The sequence below is a fragment of the Pieris brassicae genome, chromosome 5 (genome assembly GCF_905147105.1).
Source record: "Pieris brassicae chromosome 5, ilPieBrab1.1, whole genome shotgun sequence".
Taxonomy (NCBI): domain Eukaryota; kingdom Metazoa; phylum Arthropoda; class Insecta; order Lepidoptera; family Pieridae; genus Pieris; species Pieris brassicae.
Genome location: NC_059669.1, coordinates 6,865,294 through 6,888,285, shown reverse-complemented (window position 1 = coordinate 6,888,285; position 22,992 = coordinate 6,865,294). Strand labels below are relative to the sequence as shown.

The 22,992-nt window shown below is 34.1% G+C and overlaps 1 protein-coding gene across 2 annotated transcripts in view; it reads left to right on the top strand.

The window, feature by feature from the left end:
• The first annotated feature begins 872 nt into the window (after nt 1-872).
• The window catches only part of LOC123710459 (trifunctional purine biosynthetic protein adenosine-3), a 28,507-nt gene continuing 6,387 nt past the window's right edge, over nt 873-22,992 (top strand). The window contains exons 1-16 of one of the 2 annotated variants that reach the window (XM_045662355.1): nt 873-1,232; nt 2,265-2,512; nt 2,592-2,772; nt 4,554-4,767; nt 10,535-10,665; nt 14,212-14,335; nt 14,936-15,158; nt 17,287-17,503; nt 17,667-17,865; nt 18,604-18,811; nt 19,343-19,590; nt 20,180-20,329; nt 20,675-20,931; nt 21,468-21,714; nt 22,269-22,384; nt 22,764-22,899. In XM_045662355.1, coding sequence (XP_045518311.1) covers nt 1,065-1,232; nt 2,265-2,512; nt 2,592-2,772; nt 4,554-4,767; nt 10,535-10,665; nt 14,212-14,335; nt 14,936-15,158; nt 17,287-17,503; nt 17,667-17,865; nt 18,604-18,811; nt 19,343-19,590; nt 20,180-20,329; nt 20,675-20,931; nt 21,468-21,714; nt 22,269-22,384; nt 22,764-22,899 — 3,067 coding nt within the window. In that variant the 5' untranslated portion in view covers nt 873-1,064. The remainder of the gene's footprint in view (nt 1,233-2,264; nt 2,513-2,591; nt 2,773-4,553; nt 4,768-10,534; nt 10,666-14,211; nt 14,336-14,935; nt 15,159-17,286; nt 17,504-17,666; nt 17,866-18,603; nt 18,812-19,342; nt 19,591-20,179; nt 20,330-20,674; nt 20,932-21,467; nt 21,715-22,268; nt 22,385-22,763; nt 22,900-22,992) is intronic. The other variant, XM_045662356.1, reaches the window with a different exon arrangement.

Here is a 22,992-nt window from a genome sequence, read left to right as displayed (position 1 = left end):
TATTAAATTTAATTTAATTAAGATTTTGTACCTATATTAATATAAATACAATTTTAATTTAATTACCTAAATCAACGTAACTATAAAAGTATACTTGTAAATTTTAAAAACTGTTTATACTTTTATAAATAAGAATATAGTACAAAATACTATATTCTTTAGTAGAATATCAGTATGGATTTCAAAACACCACCTTTACACACTGAAAAATTATTGCATATATACTTTAAAATAGGTTACTACGCCTTGCTTATATTATATATAAATACTAACGTAACTAAAACATTGTTTTTTTGTAATATAGATATAATAATAGACAATAATTAATTGTATATGTTTGAAATATAATATTTTTAGTTCTGGGGGCCAAATTTTCATGCAAATTTATTGTTCAACATTTTACATGCATACTGACATACATTTTGTATACTAATGTTAATGCATGTTGACTAGGCCTCCTGGGGTGGTGCCACGAGTTCAATACGTTTTTGAAATATGGGAGTTACACCTCGCCTTTACTTTCATAACTTTTGAAACCTCATTTTATGACGAGACGCGACAAAAATGTAGTTTTGCTACCCATTTGACTTCCACAGTACTGATCCGATAGTAGAAACAATAAAAAAAAAGTTACTTTAATATGTTATAAGCAAACAGATATTAGATATTTAAATGGGAGATAACTTTATTTAAAAAATAATATTGAATATATTTGTCATAAGGATATTTCGAGTTTTGCTGACGAGTGACGACAGTTCGCACTTCGCAGTCTTAATCTTTCTAGTTCCTAGTCTGTGCATGATTTCATGTTTAAAACCGCTATGTTGTCAAATCCTGGGTTGTAACTTGTAACCCTGTGCCATATTAAACTATCATATTCTAGTCTTTGTGTCTTGAAATTAGTCTCATATTCGTTAATGCTCTCTGAACTGCAACTTGTTTTTAACTTTCATAAAATATAATACTATTCGTTTACTGATAGACATAGGTTTTAAGTAATTTTCCGAAGTTGTATCATCTAGTTAGAGTGAATTACTACGTAAAATTTACATCTTCTAATAAATATGTCTAAAAACGTCCTCGTTATTGGAAGTGGTGGTCGCGAGCATGCCTTATGCTGGAAACTATCTAATTCTCCTCTTGTAAAACATATATTCTGTGCCCCAGGAAGTGTTGGCATATCGTCAAATATTAAAGTGGAAAGTGTCGATCTTAGTCTCAAAGATTTTCCTGTGAGTATCTTATGGGACTGCTCTCCATTTTTTTTATAAGTTATTATGTGATAATTATAAATTTGATGCTGTAAAAAAACTACAATTTCTGGTATTATAATAAAGTATCCTCTATATACCATAGGTTTTACGTTTTCTATATATTTTTTTAAACTTTAAATATTTCTTCTTAACTGGATATTATAGAATGTAATTTTTGTAATAGTTAAAGTAAAAGCAGATTTTATATAAAAAAATCACACAATTTTCACACAGTTTTTTAATTGTTTGTGACTGAATTAAATGTACCAAACATTATTATTAGTAAAAGTACAGCTGCAGTGAGTTGTATGTATGTTTGAACACACTCATCTCCAGAATTATTGGCTGTTATTGCAAAAATATTATGTTTTATAGTAAATTTTATGAGGAAAGTATTTGATGCTTCAACTAGTAGATTAGTCCTCAATGTATCAATTAAAATTGAGGGGCACAGCTTATCATAAAAAAAAAGAATTTATATTTATAAAATCTATCCTTATACTACTTATATAATAAAAAATAAACATATAATTTGTAAAACATTCTTATGCTTAGTACTCATCAAATAAAAGATAAACTTTGAACCAATGCTCTGAGATAATGTAACTTTATAATTGTTGTCATGTAAAATTTTGCTTACTTTATGACAATAAACTTAATACATATATGCAAACAAATAAATATTTCATTACTTTGAAAGAAATAATATTTGAGTGAAAAATATAAACAGTTTAATTTCCATTATCATTTCTATTAGTATTTGTAGTTATATAATTTAAAACCTTCTGGAAATTAAATGATTTATTTCAACATGATAAAAACTGTACTGTTATAAAATGATAAAGTATTGATGGTATCTTGATGTAGAATAAGGTTTGATTTTTGTTAATGCAATAATGGTGATTGTCCATATCCTCCTACTTGCCTTTAAAAAAGTTATAAAAACATCTGTTTGCCTGTCTAAAGAGATTTATTTATTATACTTTGCATCATAATAGATTATGATTACAGGCTATTGCTACATGGTGTAAAGAAAAGGATATTGATTTAGTAGTAATTGGACCAGAAGATCCCCTAGCAAATGGCATTGTTGATGCACTGGTTCCTCTTGGCATCAAATGTTTTGGTCCCACAAAAGTTGGTGCACAAATTGAAGCCAATAAAGATTGGGCCAAGCAGTTTATGACAAAATACCAGATACCCACAGCTAGATACCAGTCCTTCAGTGATGCAAATGCAGCTAAGGAATTTATTAAAAAGTAAGTCAAAATATTAGGAATTGTTTACACATGTAAGTAGTAGATGTAGTTTTTTTTAATGATTTATCAATATTTTTAGCGCTTCATACCCAGCTCTGGTGGTCAAAGCATCTGGTTTGGCTGCTGGTAAGGGAGTTGTTGTGGCATCAAGTAAGGAAGAGGCTTGTGCAGCTGTAGATGAGATTCTGACGGATGCCAAATATGGGGTTGCTGGCCAGACTGTTGTAGTTGAAGAGCTATTAGAAGGCGATGAAGTATCGGTAAGGTCTTTTGATAGTGTAGTGTAAAATATATATTTATTAAATACTTATGCCATCCATGTTTTTAAATAGCTTGATAATTTATAAAATATAAAGAAACACTTAGGCAATATATTCTTGTAACATATTGTTCGAGCACATTTAAAATCATAATGTTCAGAATACAAGAAAACTCACTATAGACAATTATAATATATTACTGTGTATGTTTATAAACATTTATTTAGGGTAAGCCAAAATGGCTTTTAAACACATTCACTTGTTTGCGAATATTCTGAATTTAAAATTTTCAATAAAACTCATTCATTCGATATAAATAATTCATTCAACGATAAAGCAAAAAGATTACACGTGCAGTAAGACACGCGTAGCATGCATTACGAAAACGATTGCATTTATCGTCATGAGTTAATCTTGTGTTGTCAAGAGGTAAATTAAATACTACTTTTCTTTAACGACCTTTTATTACCCAGAAGCTGTGCTTATGAAACTAGCCTATATATTGTTCTAATGGATCTGTATTTTGACTAAAAACAAATGATATAAGTATAAACTGAACTCGGGTAACTCGTCGTAAAACATTTTATTGTAACACACAAACAAATGTTTTTGCGTGTGTGTGTATGACTTTGATCTTTATGTCTTGTAATGGCATAGAGGTTGCGTAGATATATCCCAAATAGATGTGGGGCATTTTTATTATTATAAGACAGGACTCTGACGCCGGGAATCCAACTTAGCACCTCTTACACGCAATGTTTGTTCCCAATAAGTCACGTAGGCAGCGGTAAAACTGGTTCTGATTCGATCTTATTAGCAAGGTTTCATACTGTTTTCGAAAGAAAAAAAAAGATAAGAATTTTTCCTGAATATGAGTCTAGTAAAATTGTGCTTATTTTTTGTAATGCAAATATTACCACTTAAACAATATTTTAATTATAGAGACAGTAAGTTGGCGATAAAAACCTAACCTTCGATTTAGAATCGATGTTAAATTTATTTATATATTCTTAAACAAACAGTTGATATCTGTAATTTATTAAAAACAAATATTAGTTCTTTAATAAGTGTTTGAAGCAATTTCTATATCAAAATAATATAATGTGTTAGTGTCACCGGTTAAAGAATTATGGCTATTTTTATTTTCATTCAACCTTATTTAAACTTGAAAGTTTACCAAGATGTTTCAATTTTGAAATATGGTATGATCGCAAAAACATATGATGTTACGCCGTGTACGATTACGTATGGGTCACAAAAATAATATAGATAAAGGAGGTCAAACTGTAATCTGTGTGTATTGGGGGCTAAATAAGATAATGAAACTAATTAGTGAAAAAATTGTTTAGTTGTTTACTTGTTTTGTTACTGCCATATATTTTTAGAGTTCGATTCCCGGAGAAGCAATATTAAAAATCAAAACTACCTAAATAAAAAGTAAAATTATTCATGACGCAGAAACGTTGGTTCAATCGCTAGTTTGGTGGTTAACAATCACTATTGCGATAACAGTGTAAGCATGTTATAATTTTAATAAAAAGCAAATGATAGTTGCTAATTTCATTCAGCGCTATTCAGCAAAAAAGTATTCATTATCATAGGCGAGCGTAATAAACAAAAAATATCAATAACATTTGGGGGAATGAATTTAATATAAATGCCTATAAAAGTTGCATTATATTTTTAATTTTAATATCTGTCACATTTCTTACCATTAAATAATGAATTTTCTTTTAAATGTCTATAAAGCCACTTCAAAAAAATTGGGTTCCCTATTTCAGGTGCTAGCCTTTACAGACGGCGAAACCGTAGCCATGATGCCGCCAGCTCAAGACCACAAGCGTATAGGGGATGGTGATATAGGTCCCAACACAGGCGGCATGGGAGCATATTGTCCCTGCCCCCTCATAACCCCCGAACAGCTGGCTGATGTCAAAGAGCAGGTGCTCCAAAGGGCGGTTGACGGGTTAAAGGCAGAGGGAATAAAATATGTTGGTAAGTTTGGTTAAGTGTCAGCCAAAAAAGTCGAAATATGTTTATTTTATCCAATATAGTACCTTCAACAATGACAAATAATGTAGAGGGAATGAATTGGAAGTTAGATATGTTCCTAAATTACAATGTAATTATTTACTTTACTTTAAAATTATATTTTTAAACGCTTAATATGTATATCTAAACTAAAAGTATAGAAAACACCAAGCAAACCACCACAACTTCGTGGTTTAACTTTCGTGCCCAACGGCTAAACACCACACACAGACGGATTTTAAATTCCTTATAAACTTAAGACTTTAAAAAATACAATTAATACAAAAAATGAAACGGATACATTACAACAAACAGTGAGAAAAAACGTCTTTGTAAGGTACAAAGACGTACATAATGTTACATCTATCTTAAATTCTTTATTAACTTATTCGAATCTTAGGTACAATTTTACAACTATAATCGTAGTCTGTCATTCGTTTTGTTATGTTTAACGTGCTATAAGCGTCAAAACGTTAACGGAAATTTCGTTAACAGTCGTACAGTGACACAAAAATGTGTTGACAAAACATTTAGTTCCCCAGTTCAGTACGTAACAAAAACGTAGTAGAACGCTTATAATGAAGTTGGCTTCTATTCAGCTTTATAACAAATTATATGAGTATATTATATACTCTATATGTGAGAAATTTTGTATCGAATGATCATTAATTTCTCAAATATAGATGATGGAGATCCTATTATCTCTACCTTCAGCAATTATTCATCATAACATCAAACTCGTAAATTTTAACACTAACAAGCTAATATGAATATTGCCTGTCTTACGCAGTAAGCCGGCCCAATTGGGAAAACATTCTTTTACAGTTATCTAGTATTTACATTTTGTCTTCTGTTTTGTGTTATAAAAAAATATACTAATCATACTTCGGAAATCAATACATAGACTATGCGAGAAACGTTTGCGTTGAGAAACGTTGCCTGAAAGAGAGAGCTCGAAAACGATAAGGCCGCCTGTTGCCCTCCTCTTCATATAATTATGTCAATAGTCCTTGTCGTAAATATGGGGCTGTTCAAGTATTACGTAAGCACTATAGGGGGGCGGGGTATTTGATTTTCTTATTTGGTGATTACGTCAACAGTAATTATTTACTTTTAACACATATTACCCACACATTGTCTATGCGAGGATTTCAAAAGAATAATAATACCTTTTATGTATATTATTTATGATGATGATGATGATATTCATTTATCCCTAATCGGAAAGGCGAACAATTTTAGTCCATGCAGCCAGGTCTTGTTCTTGGTTATTATTTATGACAGCTTTGGTTACTTTTGCTGACAAGAGAGGGGGGTTTATAAATTGCAGTAAATCTGCTTGCGTAATACTTGAACGGTCCCTATGTAGTCATACGAGTTTGAGCCGGTTAAGTTAATCGAAGCTGATATCAATAACAAAGCCACTTCAATCAGTTAATGAAATCATCAGTAGTATATTTAATAACTTTGTTTCTGGAGAGGAACAAATAGTTTTTTAAAGCATTTCATATATTATAAGAAAAGTATTGACGTAACCAAGGCAAGTCCTCATTTCATTTTCATAAACGCCACATTGTCAAATATAAATGAAACGTTCTTCCAGCTACAAGGCTTTACAGTACTCCCAGATCTTCGCCTGTCATATTCCCGGAAAAAACCCGAATCATTGAATCGTAAAAGTCCTAAACAATGTACTTGAATTTTGCAACTTGTTTCTAAAGAAATAGGAGTCAATTGAAAACAATTCGGGTGTTGGTCAGCGGTCGCCTGAATTGTTAAATCACGTTCTTATAAAGAAATTTGATCAAAGGAAAAACAAAAATAGGTTTGCCCATCAAGCCTATTCAACATACCTTTATAATTATATATTAATATTTATTAAAAAAACAATCCAGATCCATACAGGTGATTTCATTGAATTAGGAAATCAACCTAAAGAATTACATAATAATAATAAAAAATAACTAATTACTATAGACAATATGTTCTCAGTAACGCTTTCCATATTTCACTATATGTAAAAATTACGTTCGTTTATAATAATTCGTTTTATCGCTGAAAGTATTTGTTAAAGGTTATCGACTCGAAAAATATACCGATTTTTATTATAATGTATCAGTACAATTATTAAATAATAATTTTTGTTGACCTTTCTTTTAAGATAGCTTTTTATTCACTACTTGAAATCATGTCCGGCCGTAAGAAGACATCTAGATGTAGGCTATTTTTGATCATATTAAATTAAAAATGTTATTTTTTGGTTTGTTAACAAATTGTTTGTTTTATAAGACTCGCAAGAAAAGTAAATGATAGCTTTCATACATGCTAACAAACAAATGACGTGAGATGTACCCTCAATTTTTAAGATCAACGTCCTCACTATATCTGCCATTAGTGACAGTCCCGACTGATACTGATCCCGACATTTTTTTATGCAAGTTCGATGGAGTTCTCTTATTATTCGTAGCGCTGAAGTGGCGACTTTGGTCGCTGTCGGTAACGCCATTGGAAGATACAGAGTGAGAACTCTGTTTATGAAATGCTTCACCTACCGCTGCTGCTACTTGATAACTCTATTTCTCTTTATTTACTTAAAAGGCGTTAACGAATCCTTTTTATTTAATGTTTTGTATTTCTAGTTCATGAACATGCATTTTGTAATTAAGACGCTTTAATGATACAAAACATCAAGTAGTCATTTTGCCTTGGAAGATTATCTTAAATAAAACCCAATTGTAAGCCAGCATTGTCGCATAAAAATATCATAAAGCAAGAAAAACAAATGACTGCGCAAGTATAACCGACATTATAACATATGTTAGGGTTATCTATAATCGTATGATCATTGTATGACATCATTCATATCATTTATACTCTATTTTTCATTTTCCCGGACTTGTTTTTTTTTATATGTATACGATATTTTTCTTCTACGTTTATATTTTATGAAGCACTAACTAAAAAATAAAATTTAATTGTGAACACATTTTTGGAGACTAAGATTCTTGGAAAGACTTCTTTTTATTGATTTGTTTTCTGCTATATTGTTACTTGCTTTTTCACGTCAAAAGTCCATAAGCTTTGTGAGTAAATTCCAGATCATTATGTGAAACTTTGTGATGTTAGCAAAATTTTATCGTAAAACCTGCTCGGTCAATTATTGGATATGAAAACATTCACTTCGTTCTTTGTCTCGAATATTCTCTTGTCTAACTGTTAGACACTAGAAATTATCTAAGTCATTACTTATATTGGCAATTAAACATCGCACGGGAAAGCAATTACCTTATCAAAGGGTGCTGCCTTAATGTATCTTATATTTAGCTATCATAGTTGTGTGGGTATATATTCACATGCCACGGGCCCTAAGTGTGAGATTCAGAGACTAAGCGTTTTGACTCCTGTATGTCAAAATCAAATACGTTTTAAGTCTCGAGGCCTAACTTTTATAGTCATTTGAGTAGAACATTTAGTTAATACATAAAACGCTTCATTACTTAGAAACGCTTTACTGCTAGGCAATTTCCAATGAAACCTGGATAATTAATATCTAAGCACCTCAGATATCTTCTTTACTTAATATCTGGGCTGTAGCTACTTTGTCAACATATTTGCCACACTAGTAGAAAAATTGTGAAAAAACTGATAGAGCTTAATATTTTTTTAAATATATTAACACTACGTATATTCAACGTACTTCTCGGTCTTCATGCACCATGTGAAACCAATGTTATTTCAAATTGTCAATACATTTTGTTAAACAATATTTACTAGGTAGAACTAATTCAACGTATAAATTCGTAACTATTAAAATATTGATTACAACGCAATAGTTAGGAGTAAACTATGTGTATGTGTATGTATGTGATTTCTAATTAAATATCGATAACAGATCGAAAACAAATACGTCAAATACTACGGCATACCGTGTCAATAACCTACGTATTTTATGTTTGATAGATATCATTTGCTCCCGTAGATAAGTGTAAGAGTTAAAAGGTCATATGTCGCACTTGAATTATTAGAATATTACCTACTTTTTCCCGGCCTATTGCTAAATTAAAATTTAGGTGGAATGCAGTTAATGTGTACACTAATATGATAAGGAGATTCCTCTTTTTATTGTTTGTTTGCATTGAATAGGTCCTAAAACTACGCACAACGGATCAAATGGGTGTCTACATTCAGAAACTGAGTCCACCACATTTAAGTCTAAAACATTTTGAAATAAATGGTCATAAATCGCTGCGGGAACTATTGACAATAGAGCAAAGTGATATACTTACTATAGTTTTATAGAAGACATCAATATCTACTAAATAGTAGAACCATTATGTCTAACCATAAAATATTATTTTTGCATTATTATTATTATTTATTTATATACATTTCGTTGCAGTTGTAGAAAAACATAATACATACAAATTATAAGACATGGACTGGCGGGCTTATCGCTAACAATCGATCTCTTCCAGGCAACCCTAGCAAGGCAAAAACTAAAAAAGTTAATATAATGGATAAAGTGCATAACCAAATCTCATAAAATAAAAAATTATAGAATCACAATAATACAAAAAAATCATCTCTAAAGGCGGGTTCATGAATTGCGATGCAATCAAAAAGAAAAAAATTACAAGTCACGATTGAGTAGGATCATATGCGACAGAATATCGTGCCTACAAAAACCTATAAAACACGCCTAAGATTTCGGTATTCGTTTCGGGATTATATGTTTCTTCTAATAGGCAAGTATGTCATCAGCCCTGTCTGCCTAACACACACCGTTTTTAGGTTTAAGGCATGCCAGTTTCCTCACTATGTTATCCTTCACCGTTAGAGCCAGTATTAAATGCGCACATAGCAAGGCCTATTCATGCACGGGATTCGAACCTAAGTCAGGGATGAGAGTCGCACGCTGAAGCCACGTATAAAATGACAGACCGGAAAAATCGTTCATTTCGTTAAATCGTTATACTTTAATTCTATTTTTGAGATGCCCGATAATTGTTATTACGTTGTGATAACCATTAATTGTAATTAAAAGTGATAAACAAAGATAACAATTGACAAACAACCATGCTTTATACAATACATGAGTAGCCTTTATTGTGAAGAGAATTAGGTTGAGAATTGTCTAAAAACAGAGGCAACGTTTTAAGATGTTGCGTCTAGCTTGTTTTGCGAGTAATTTGTTGATGTAAGTTATACGCTTTGTGCGTAATTCAAAGTTGCAATGTCAAGGTTTCGTTAATTTTTAATATTCCGTGTTCGATCTATCCGGGCTCTGTATTTGAATATAAACAAGAAGAATAAAAAACATCAGTTAAGTTTGATATTTGTATGTTTGATTGATATTGGTTGTATGTGAAGACACATATATCTTTTTTTATATGAACTTGAGCGGTATCTAAACGATTACTTTAGTGATTCGATGAGACCTATAAAAACTTGGCGATTAAAAAGGTGGAGAGTTTATCGCCAGTTCTTCTCTTTCGTTCTACGCCCTTGATTTGAGAACAGTCAGTAAATGTAAAATTAGAAGCATTCATTATGTATTTCTTTTTTTAAGTTAATAAATGTACATTGTGTTACCTATATGATTAAATGATTTTGACTTTATAGGATTATGGAGTAGCATTATTAGCAATTTAATTATTGCATTAAATGGTATATTTATTGCATTGTGTTTGAAGCTATTATCGGTTTATAATGCAAAAAAACTAATTTAAAGGTGTCCTGTATGCCGGTATGATGGTGACGAAATCTGGGCCAATGACACTGGAATTCAATTGTCGCTTCGGTGACCCAGAGACACAAGTGCTCATGATGCTGTTGGAATCTGATTTGTATACTATTATGAGGGTTAGTCAAACTTGCAGTATTTCGGGAGAAAAAAATATTATACATCTTTAATATTTTAAAAACTAACAATTTTATAGTTTATGTAGTTATATTAAGTCAGAATAATTGAAAAAAACAAATATCAGCGAAAACATTTTTTGAGTATAATTTATATTAAATTTTTTTCAATCTTTTGTTAAAAATTGTATACGTAAATTTTGAAGCGTAAGAGAAGTGTAAATAAATAAGGGTTGTCTGGAAGAAATCGCTTGTTAGCGATAAGGCCGCCTGTTGCCTAATAACACATGTAACCTAAGTTTTTTTTTAATGTAATAGCAGGCAAACGGGCAAGAGGCTCACCTGATGTGAAGTGATACCGCCGCCCATGGACACTCACATTGCCAGAAGGCTCGCAAGTGCGTTGCCGGCCTTTCAAGAATTGGTACGCTCTTTTCTTGAAGGACCCTAAGTCGAATTGGTTCGGAAATACTTCAGTGGGAAGCTGGTTCTACATAGTGGTGGTGCGCGGCAAAAACTGGCTTAGAAAACGCTCAGTTGTGGAACGACGGACGTCGAGGTGGTGGGCGACGGATGGTATTTTGTATTTTGCCTTGACGTCCGATAATGAAACTCAGCTGCGGGTATTAGACCGAACAACTCTTCTGAACACTCCCCATGGTAAATGCGGTAGAAGATGCAGAGGGACCCAACATCTCTACGTAACGCCAAGGGATCAAGCCGCACGGAAAGTGATTGGTCGTCGACGATTCGAACCGCTCTTCGTTGAATACGGTCTAGGGGGAGGAGCTGGTACTGGGGAGCTCCCGCCCAGAGGTGAGAACAGTATTCCATGTGGGGCCGAATTTGCGCTTTATAGAGTTGCAAGCGGTGGCCCGGAGTGAAGTACCGTCTCGCCTTGCTGAGCACACCAAGCTTTTTGGAGGCTAATTTAGCCTTCCCTTCGATATGTCAACGCCCAATATTCCGATGTTAGCTGAGGCTTTAAGGAGAGTGCCTTCAAATAGTGGAGTAGCGACAAAGGGAGTTTTTTTAGCGGAAAACGCGCATACTTGACACAAGTATGCGCGGTTCTTGGGGTTAAATTGGACTAGATTTAGTCTACCCCAGCCCGAGACTCCATGTAAAAGAGTTTCGACTTCAGACACAAGTTTGTTCCGGCACTCATCAACAACAGCCCGAGAAATACCTGCCCGGCCCGTGTAAAAAGTATCCCCAGTGCTGTCGTCCGCATAGCAATGAAGGTTGCTAAGTTGCAACATATCATTAATATGCAGAATAAACAGGGTCGGGGATAGGACACAGCCTTGTGGGACACCAGCATTGACGGGTTTAAGGTCGGAGCATGCTCCGTCGATGACGACCTTAATGCTCCGATCAGCGAGAAAGCTGGAAATCCAGTTGCATAATTTCTCGGGGAGCCCATAGGCTGGAAGCTTCGAGAGCAGTGCTCTATGCCACACCCAATCGAAGGCTTTCGCTATGTCCAAACTTACCGCCAGCGCCTCCCCCTTGGACTCAATTGCCTCTGCCCACCTATGTGTAAGGTATACAAGGAGGTCACCAGCTGAGCGACCACGACGAAAGCCGTACTGAGAATCGCTAATCAGCTGGCTGCCCTCTAGATACCTCAAGAGCTGGCTGTTAATAATGGTTTTCATTATTTTGGAGAACAAGGAGGTTATTGCGATTGGGCGATAGTTGGACGGATCAGAGCGATCGCCTTTTTTAGGGATCGGATGTATCAAAGCTGTCTTCCAGCACTTCGGAACAGTGTTGAGGGAGTAGAGGTACCGGAAAAGGCGCGTTAGGACCGGAGCCAACTCAGGAGCACAAGTACGCAGCACAATTGGGGGGATGCCATCAGGCCCGCTCGACTTATGGATGTCCAGGGAAAATAAATGTTTCCGGATAGCACGTTGCCGGAATGTAACTTCAGGCATCGTAGTATCACACCGCAATAATGTCGGTGGTTCCTTCCCCTGATCATCCAAAGTTGAGTTCGACGCAAAGAGACAGCCTAGAAGATCGGCCTTCTCTTTTGCAGTATGGGCCAGTAAGTCATCCTCCCTATGCAGTGGTGGAATAGAGGGCTGACAGAAATTCCCTTGGACAGCTTTGGCAAGAGACCAGAAGGCTCGAGTTCCGGAAGGAAGGTGGGCCAATTTCTCACCAAACCTGGCAATATGCTCTGACTTTGCCTTAGCGATTTCCCGTTTGAAGGACCTAGAGGCTGAATTGTATGCTTTTTTACGTTCGCCGATAGCCGCATCACAGGATGTCGCCGCCCCAGGCTTTAAAGCATTCACGCTTACGGCGCAAAGCCTCTTTCCACGAACGCCTAAACCAAGGCTGGGACTTGCCACCGACCGGCACCGCAGAGAATGGAATAAAAAGTTCCATGCGCTGCACGACCACATCAGCGACAGAGTCAGCGACGGCATCCGGAGTACTCAACGAAAAGCAAATGGGCCCCCAAGGGTAGGACGCAAAAAAAGACCGCATCCCGTCCCAATCTGCTGACTTATAGTGCCACACACGGCGACAGCCCGCAAAGCTAGGCCGTAAAGGGCGCGTGAGCGGCACAATGCTCCGTACCACACAATGATCTGATGAACCCAATGGTGGGTCAACAGAGACTTGGTAGGTCTCCGGATGTGAAGTCAGCAGAAGGTCCAACAAAGAAGGTTTATGACCATCCACATCTGGTATTCGCGTAATCGCAGGGACCATTTGCGTCAAGTCGTAGGCTAAAGCAAAGTCGTGAAAGGATCTTCCCGCGTGATCGGTGGTTTCAGAGCCGAGCCAATCGGCATGGTGGGCGTTAAAATCGCCAAGTATCACGATTTCAGCGGTAGGAATCCTTTCGAGCAGGGAATCTGTAGCCATTTGGATGTGCTCAATGAGTCGGTCAGTTTCGGTATTTCCGCTATGGAACCTATACAGGCATGCGTAGAATCGCGGATGGTCATCGCAGTCTACGCGCAGCCAGAGGTTAGATAGGTCCCTTTCTTCAAGCGTCCCGAGGCGACGAGAACAGATATCCTCTCGGACGTACGCGCATACTCATACAATGTTCCAATTTGTACCCCGGGTAGGAGAGGTAAGAAGTATCAGCCGGGGAGGAAATCTGAGTAATCTGGGTCTCGGTAAGAAAGAGCAAGGCCGGCTTCGCAGTCTCTAAATGATAGTGGACAGCGTGGATATTGGAGTTGAGCCCCCTAATATTTGTGAAGTCCACGGCGAGTGTGGATGGGGGTGCCTTTGTTGGATTGCTCCGTTTGCCCCGAGACCGATAATTTTTTTTTAAAGAGCGCAGAATTGAAGAATACGAAGGGCAGGTTTTTATTTTTGTTATTTGTATAATTATGTATATTATGGTAACAAAGTATAAATAAATAAATAGTTACTAGGTGGTTTTACGATAAATATTTTCTATCATTGAAACTTACCGTAATCTTGTTAACAACAAAATTATATTATACGCATTTGTTATCCCGATAGCTAATTTCGTCATATATGTTATTATGTTAACCTTAAATATTTCAGGCGTGTGTCGATGGCACACTCAAACAAGTACAAGTGAAATGGGAAACGGAAAATTGTGCTGTGGGCGTCGTGATCGCTTCTAAGGGCTACCCCGAGACGTCTACCAAAGGATGTGTTATTAGTGGTACGTGATTATCAGTTTAATTTAATAAATTAACTTTCTAACAAAAATATATTTAACACCGAAATAGATACGAAAGTCGACATTGATAACCAAAAATCTACCAGCAGCACCAGCTAATTGAAATAATGCAATACTTTTTTTTATTATTTACATCTCTTAACACATAGTACACAAATAAATACAGAACATAAATAATAGCTGAGAGCGACAGGCATAGTTTTCGCGTATATAAGCCAATTTTTCTGGGCAACTAACAAGAGAGAGCTAAGAGTTACACAGATGTGTCAAACAAAAAAATAAAGTAAACATAATAATGAATATTAAAGTAGACAGTGTCCATGGGCCGTAGTATCACTTAACAACTGTTCTAAAGAAAAAACGTAACGTTATATCATTCAGGCCGATAGTTTAACGGCGCTGTTTCGTAAAGAGGCTAGGCTCTTGATTAATAAGCTAATTAAGCTAGTTGGCCGCCACATACATATAACTAATTAATATTATTTTAACGTACTAAGAATATTACTAGTGTTTGAGTGATTATTTGTTTATAACAATTCCTATAGACACTAGTTATATAGTATAATCTCTTGTACATTCCAGGTCTCTCTCAAGTACAAACTCGTCCGAATATAGTGGTGTTTCATAGTGGTGTAGCACGAGGTGCAAATGACTCTTTGGTAACCGCTGGAGGTCGTGTTCTACTTGTAGCGGCTAAAAGAGGTTCCCTAAGAACGGCAGCGTCTGTAGCTACCTCTGCGGCAGCTGCAATCGACTTCCCCGGTGCTCAGTATAGGAAGGACATCGCGCATAAGGCATTTTCAAAGTATGTTTTACATATACCATTATTCTTAATATTTATAATATGAATTATCTATACTTTTTTAATGTAAGATGTAATTACTTGACTTTATTATTAAATTGTTTACATTGTCTCTCGTTGTATTGTCTCGCTAAAAATGGAGAATGTCTGGATATATTATATATGATTAGTTTTATCTTCCAGTTCGGAGAAAGATTGAACGATGATGAGTGAGAAACATGTAAAATATATAATTAAAAAGACAATACTAAAGTTTTCAATTCATTTCGTTACTAGCTTTAAAACATATATCATAGACATATATCAATGTCCTGTTTTGTTTTTAAATATAAAGAAAGTTATATAAACCGTCTGATCGCTTGTTTTAAATTAAACTGTTCCTCTAGACCGATGTTGGTGACATATTTTGTAGATTTGATAAAATAGTCTTCACTGAGACGTCATAGAACTTCTAGTCTAACTTAATAATTTAAGTCTAACCTTATAAAGATATTTAACATAAGAGAGTGCCCACTCAACCCACTCAACAACACTACTTACAGTCTCTATTAAGGGAAAGACATTTTGTTCTTGTGTTCTATTTTTTCCACTTACAAGTTATGTAAATAAAGTAGAAAATTCGCGTTCATAATTCTATAAAGTTTTATTAAACGTTTAGACCTTATAAACAAAAGCCAAGATAATCTACAATAGGTTCTAACTCTGGATAGATATTAACTCTTTCTCTGTTGTATACATATTGCAGGGTATGTTAACATTCTAGTGTCATTGTATATGGTTATTAATGGGTATACACCCATAAGGATCAGGAAAAGGATCTTATTAATAGATTAATATCAAAATATCGTTGCGTTATAGATATAATATATATGTTTTTATATATTTGTATAAAATCATTATTACGTGACTTCGTATATTGTCATTCTTAACTTATAGACTTTTCTAGCTTAATTTTTTTTTGATAGAATAAATTAATATTAATTTCTTTTTTATATTATCAGTTATCCGACAAGAGATATGGTAACTATATTGATATGCGTGTTATAGAATGCTACCGTGTTTGTTTTAAATCATTTTAATGCTTGTGTGGTTTGAAATTTGCATGTATATTTTATTTTAAAGAAAAGTAAACTCGATACGTTTTACAATTTTTTGTTGCATGTATTGTGACAGATGACACAACCGCCATCATATCCTCTCAGTTACTTCTTGAACACAGACTATACTAAACTAAACCAATAATTCGAGACATATACACATATACATATATTTTAGTACATTTAAATGACTGAATTTTCCGTAGTATGTTATCATAAATCGGTTTAAGAAAAACACTTTTTGAACGGATTGAAGCTATGTATTATTATTAAAAACTTATAATTATTTACATAATTTAAAAATTTTACCGATGTTTCGCGTGCTTTTCCGCGTGCGTGGTCACGGTGGCCACGGTGAAAGTTTTTAATAATATTACATAGCTTCAAACCGTTGAAAAAGTGTTTTTCTTAATGTATAAAAGCTATGTTAACAAAAGACAATAAATCGGTTTGTTTCGTTATCGCATTCGGAATGAAGAATCATTAATTATTCATCTGTTTTGTATTTGGGTAATAAATCTTAGTTTCTGCGTTTTTTTGGTTTTTCATTTCTTTACCTCATTAATATATTAGTATAAAATATTAAATATAGCATAGTAACTTTCGTAGTCGTATTAACCTTTTTGTCTGTTAATAAGACGCTAATTATAACGGTTTCATTTCAAATTTGAATCATGTGATCACAACATTTTGCTACAAGCATGTTTTTTTTTCTAGATATAGTGCTTAAAACTAATGTAAAAGTTTTAAGTTTTATTTTCTTTCATTCTAAGTAAACGACGCGAAGACACTTTGTAAAAGAATTTCCAAGTAATTTATTTATTACTTACATTGTAACGTGTTGAAACATGATTGAAAGTTATTTTAATATACAGATACTTATAACAAACATTGTTATCATACTTTTTATAAATCATAAACGTTATTATTAAATTGTTTACGTTCTATGTGATATACGAGACACAACATTCTTTAATTGAACTTTATAGTATGTTTATTATAACCTGAACAAAGTACACTTTTTAAATTTACAGACTTAACGGCCTCTCATACCTTGAGTCCGGCGTAGACATAGACGCGGCTGCGAACCTCGTACGTACAATCGAGCCTGTAGCGACGGCGACGCACCGGCGAGGAGTTTTGGGTCGTCTTGGATGCTACAGCGGCTTATTTCAGTTATCCGCTATGGAGACAAGGTTTAAAGATCCCGTGCTGGTGCAAGGGACAGATGGTGTTGGGACTAAACTTAAGGTATTATTTGATTATCAGGATCGGATTTATTCGAATGAAGAATAATAAATTAAGGAATTCATAGAAATAAATAGAAACATAAAATGTGCTATAAGTTTATAATTTCTATTTAAGTTATGAAAATTTATTCCATATAGGGTACAAAACAAATATTTAATTTCAGATTGCCGAAATAACCCAAAAATATGACACATTAGGCCAAGATTTAGTCGCAATGTGCGTGAATGACATCTTATGCGCCGGCGCAGAACCGTTCGCATTCCTTGACTACATGGCGTGTGGAAGATTACAGCTTAACACCGCTACTGCTATTATTAAGGGCATCGCCAATGCTTGCGCAATGTCAGGATGTGCTTTATTGGGTAAGTAAACTTATGTATATTTGTCTTTGAAATTAAATAAGTAACAAAGCCGAAGGCATTTAGTTTGTTTGTTAAAGAAAGACGATAGCTATTTTAACTGCTGTAAAAATATTAATCTTATTAGAAGCCAACCTAGATTCCATCCAAAAAATATATATATATTTTATTCGTATCACACATACACAATACGTGTACACAAATAGATGGTCCTGAGTAGGCACCTCGATATATTAGTCGTAGGATTACAAAATAATTAGTATAAGACCAATGAGAATGTTAAGACTGAGTCACACAAATAAAAAATAAATAAACCCAACACTGTTTTATGAACACTTGTCAATCTAATGGGCAAGTAGTAAGCCGGTTTCCTAACGATGTTTTCCTTTACGGTTCAAGCAAATGTTAATTGCGCGCACATAGAAAGTTCAGTGGTGCAAAGCCGAGGATCGAACCTACGACTTCAGTGATAGAGTCGCACGCTGAAGCCACTAGGCCAACTGTGCGCTGTGACTAATACTTTAAATAAAATCACAAATAGTTCACCATAACACAAACCCTCGCTAAATAATATATGATCGATTGCGTAATTAAATACGTAAAATTGGCATCAATCAATCTAAAGTCTAAACAATTGCAAGTGGCTAGTAATGAAATGCTAGAGTTAGTTTTCTTAAAGTTGCGTCTAAAATGTACATACATTTTGTAAAGTTATGTATAGACATAAGTAATATTTTCTAGGTGGTGAAACTGCAGAAATGCCCTCAATGTACGACATTGGAAAGTACGATTTAGCCGGGTTCGCGGTTGGAGTTGTCGATAATTTGAAGCAGTTGCCTCGTATGAAAGAAATTCGAGGTGGGGATGTGGTATTGGCTTTACCTTCCACTGGAGTACATAGTAACGGGTACAGCTTGGTACAGAAGATCATGGCTGAGACCGGAAACACGTGAGTATTTATTTTTTATATAAAAAAATAATATTTGGTTTAAAGTTGAAATGTCTGACAAAGCTGCACTTGATATATATTTAATATGATTTTTTTAAATTAAATTTATTTTGTATTGTATTAAGTATGATAATTAATATTTATACTTATTCACAATTAAATACATGTAGCGATTGTGCTAAAAATATATCCCAAATACCCAGTATAAATATATTTATACAAAAGGTTACATACATACATTTCAAAAACACTGAATTTAAAACCGACGACCAATATTTTATAATAAATATTTACTGAATAGCTAAATGTATAGATTTAATGAGTTTAAAATATATTTTAATAAAGAAAATATATATTAATATTTTTTAATATTCACTGAAATTGTTGGAAGGCTTATATAAAATACAAAATTTCTCTATCCCATGTTAACTCGGACTTAATAATAATTCAAACATGTCGGATAAAAACTTTGCGTGACTAGACTACTGTGAGATACTTGATCTGATGAAATGAGTATATAAACTTTTTCAGCTTCCACCAAAAGGCTCCATTTAGCACAACGAACCGAACATTCGGCGAGGAGTTTCTAGAACCAACCGGTATTTATGTAAAGTCTTTGATGCCAGCCATCAAAAAAGAGCTAGTCAAAGGCCTCGCTCACATAACAGGCGGTGGTCTTTTGGAGAATATACCCAGGATACTTCCAGCTGGTGTCAAAGTTAAATTGGATGCTTTGAAGTTCAAAATAAAGCCCATTTTCGGTTGGCTGCAGGCTAAAGGTATTTAACAACTTTAACAAAACGCTTGATGTCTAAATTTTAAATGATACTGCAAAAACGTATTCCACTGATTTCTCATATATGTGCTTTACATAAGAATATTTAGTATGTGTCAATCAATCAAGATTTGGTAAAGAACTATGAGTGATATTGTCATGAATTGTAAAACTTTAACTTTACGGGAGAAGAAATAATTACCATTTCTTACACATCAAGTATGTCATCACACATATCTTGGCTATTAATAATACATCTGTCTGTACTTTGTCACAAACTTTTAAGGTTAAAAATTTCGTTATAACTAGGGATGCATCGATACGTCTTTTTACCGATACGACACCGATGCCGATACTTTTATAGAAGTATGGTCGATACCGATACCGATACTGATGCTAACGCTTATTGAATTCAAATTAAAGACTTTACTCAAACAAATATATATTTTATATATTAAGTTTGGTTAAAGTTTTTAATTAAAAGTATACAGTCACAGGCTTTGAATAAGATTATAGATTTAGTTATTAAAGTTAAAAGGTCGACCAAGGGTTCGTCGTAAAAGTTGGTTTCTATATTAGATTTTTTTAAACAGGAATGGTTTCCGATTTCGAAATGCTTCGCACATTCAACTGCGGCGTGGGTATGGTAGCCATCGTGGACCCAGTCTGTTTGAAGGAATTCCTCGCTTGTGTTGAGGGTCCCATAGATATTATTGGCTCTGTGATAGATATTGGAAAGGAAGGTAAGAATTTCATCGATAATTTTCGATAGATTTAAAACCGGAATAATTTTATTGTGGTTATTAAAAAAATATAAGTAGTCATTTTATTTAACCAATGCATTGAGTTTTATACGTAAACTAGATGTTTTAGCTTTGTTCTAAGATTTTTTTACTTACTTTATTTCTATATTTTATTTAAATTAATAATAAATCGTAAATGTATCCAAGCTACCTTCAGTACTGTTAATCGAAAACACTTCACTGGTAATGGCCTCCTATTTAAATTATCTTCAATGTATTTCAGTGAGGTGGCTTAGATGGCGCTTTGCAATGTTTGCTGACAAATATTTTTAAAATTGCACACAGGTGGTCATCAAGTAGAAGTAGACAATTTTAAAGAAGCAATGGCGCCACTTGTCGCACCATACTGCGCAGGAGTCAACGTGCCACAAAAATCTCTTTCATACAAGGACAGTGGGGTGGATATAGAGGCGGGGGATTCTCTTGTCTCCTTGATCAAACCCTTGGCTAGGTCTACCTCAAGGTCCGGAGTGTTGGGTGGTTTGGGTGGCTTTGGAGGGTGCTTCCAATTGAAGGCTATTGAGAAGGAGTATAAGGTAAGGGTCAGTATGAAAATAGAAATTTAAAAATATTTAATTATCTCTATACTTCTAATTGTATTTATTTCTAAACATTGTACTTTAATAATAAAACTAGTGTACAAGTAGTGTTATTGTGGTTCGACAGGTATTTTTTTTTTCATGCCAACAATTGTTAGCAAGAGGCATATATCTCGAACTTTTTATAGGCAATAAATGACATTATTGTTTCCGCTCATTATGTTAAAGAATGTAAACTACGTCTTGTGTTCATTAATCAAAATGTGGACCTTACTGTCACTGTGGAAATTCTAATGATGTTATTGTTTTCATATAAATCATTATTTGTTGGGATTTTTATCTTTAAAATTTCGACATTGTATTTCAATATATTTTTTATTTAGCAAAAACATTAAGAAATTGTTTGCTCTATATTAAATATTATGAGAACAAAATTTAAATGCTCCGTAGTAACTCCCGAACACAATATATTAATCACTATAGCCCGACTGTATAGTTTTCCTCGTCTTTTTGGTATAAAAATATTTTTTCTGGCTTAGGATCCAGTGCTGGTCCTAGCAGCGGACGGAGTCGGGACAAAGCTAAAAATCGCCCAACTGATCAACCAACACAGTACAATTGGTATCGATTTAGTGGCTATGTGTGTTAATGACATACTCTGCAACGGCGCAGCACCTTTAACATTCCTTGATTACTTCGCTTGTGGTTCTTTGGATGTTAATGTTGCTAAAGACGTGGTCTCCGGAGTCGCCGAAGGATGTAAACAGGCATCTGCAGCTTTGATTGGTAAGAAATGCTAGTGTTAATTCACATTACATATAAAAATCTACCAATTTTAAATTACGTCATAATTTTTTTTTTAATACAATGTATAGAGGGTATGATTGGTCCAAATGCGCGAAGCGGGTGGGCCATAAATAAGTCAAAATTGGAATATACTGGAATGATTCTATGATAGAAATTTAACTTTAAATACTACGAGAAGAGATTAGATAAATATGAATTTAGGCTAAACATTCTTACCAATGTAAACACTTTTTAAGTTGGCTTTAATTATTTTTTTGCTTGGCTTTAAATAGTTGGCTTTAAATAGTTATCCATTCCTCAAGTACCTAACTTCATGGCAATAAATATTTTATTTTCATTTTACGAAGGTTTTTTCGTTTGTCTAGACTTGAAGGGTGGATTCAAGAAATATACTAAGCGCTAAGAATGACTTCTGTATGTCAAATCCAATACAAACGTAAATTTATAAATAAAACGCATAGAATTCATGTTTTGATCCCCGAAAAACAAGAAATGTTTTCAATTGGAAGAGTTACCGTTGTGTTGTTCTTCAGGTGGTGAGACAGCCGAGATGCCAGGAATGTATGATCCAGGGGTTTACGATATAGCTGGTTTCGCGCTTGGCGTGGTCGAACGGACACACATTTTGCCAAAAATTAACGATATTGCAGTAAGTACAAAAACATTTCATAGATTTGGCCTTACTTAAGGTAAGTTTTTGTGATAAGATTTTTAAGTCGATTCTAATTAATAAAACGTAGATATTTTATAATTATATATAGAATTTAATATAGAAATAGTAATTTTTTATGTATGCAAAAACCGGCGGAGAAGTTATGCGAACCTTTATAATTCCTATTTGCTATACATTAATTACATATTAAGTATCAAGACTACTGTCGAACTATAATGACGTAACACCGTTGTCACTGCTGCGACTCAACTCCCACGACGGTTTTCTTTCCGCAGATTAATTTAAAATTGGCCTCTTAGAGTAGATGTGCATGTAAATGTCAACGTATTAGATAAACAAAATTATTATTCAATAGGTAGGAGACATAGTGATCGGTCTCCCATCAAACGGAGTTCACAGCAACGGATTTAGTCTCATACACAGTCTTATGAAGAAGAATAACCTTAAATTGAACGATAAGGCCCCGTTTAGCGAAGATGGCCTTACTTTAGGTAAGTTTTTTTTTATAAGCTTTTAAAGTACTTGAAATGTTTAAACAATTATATCAAGTTATTCATTATTTACGATTATATATAGCTTTTTTA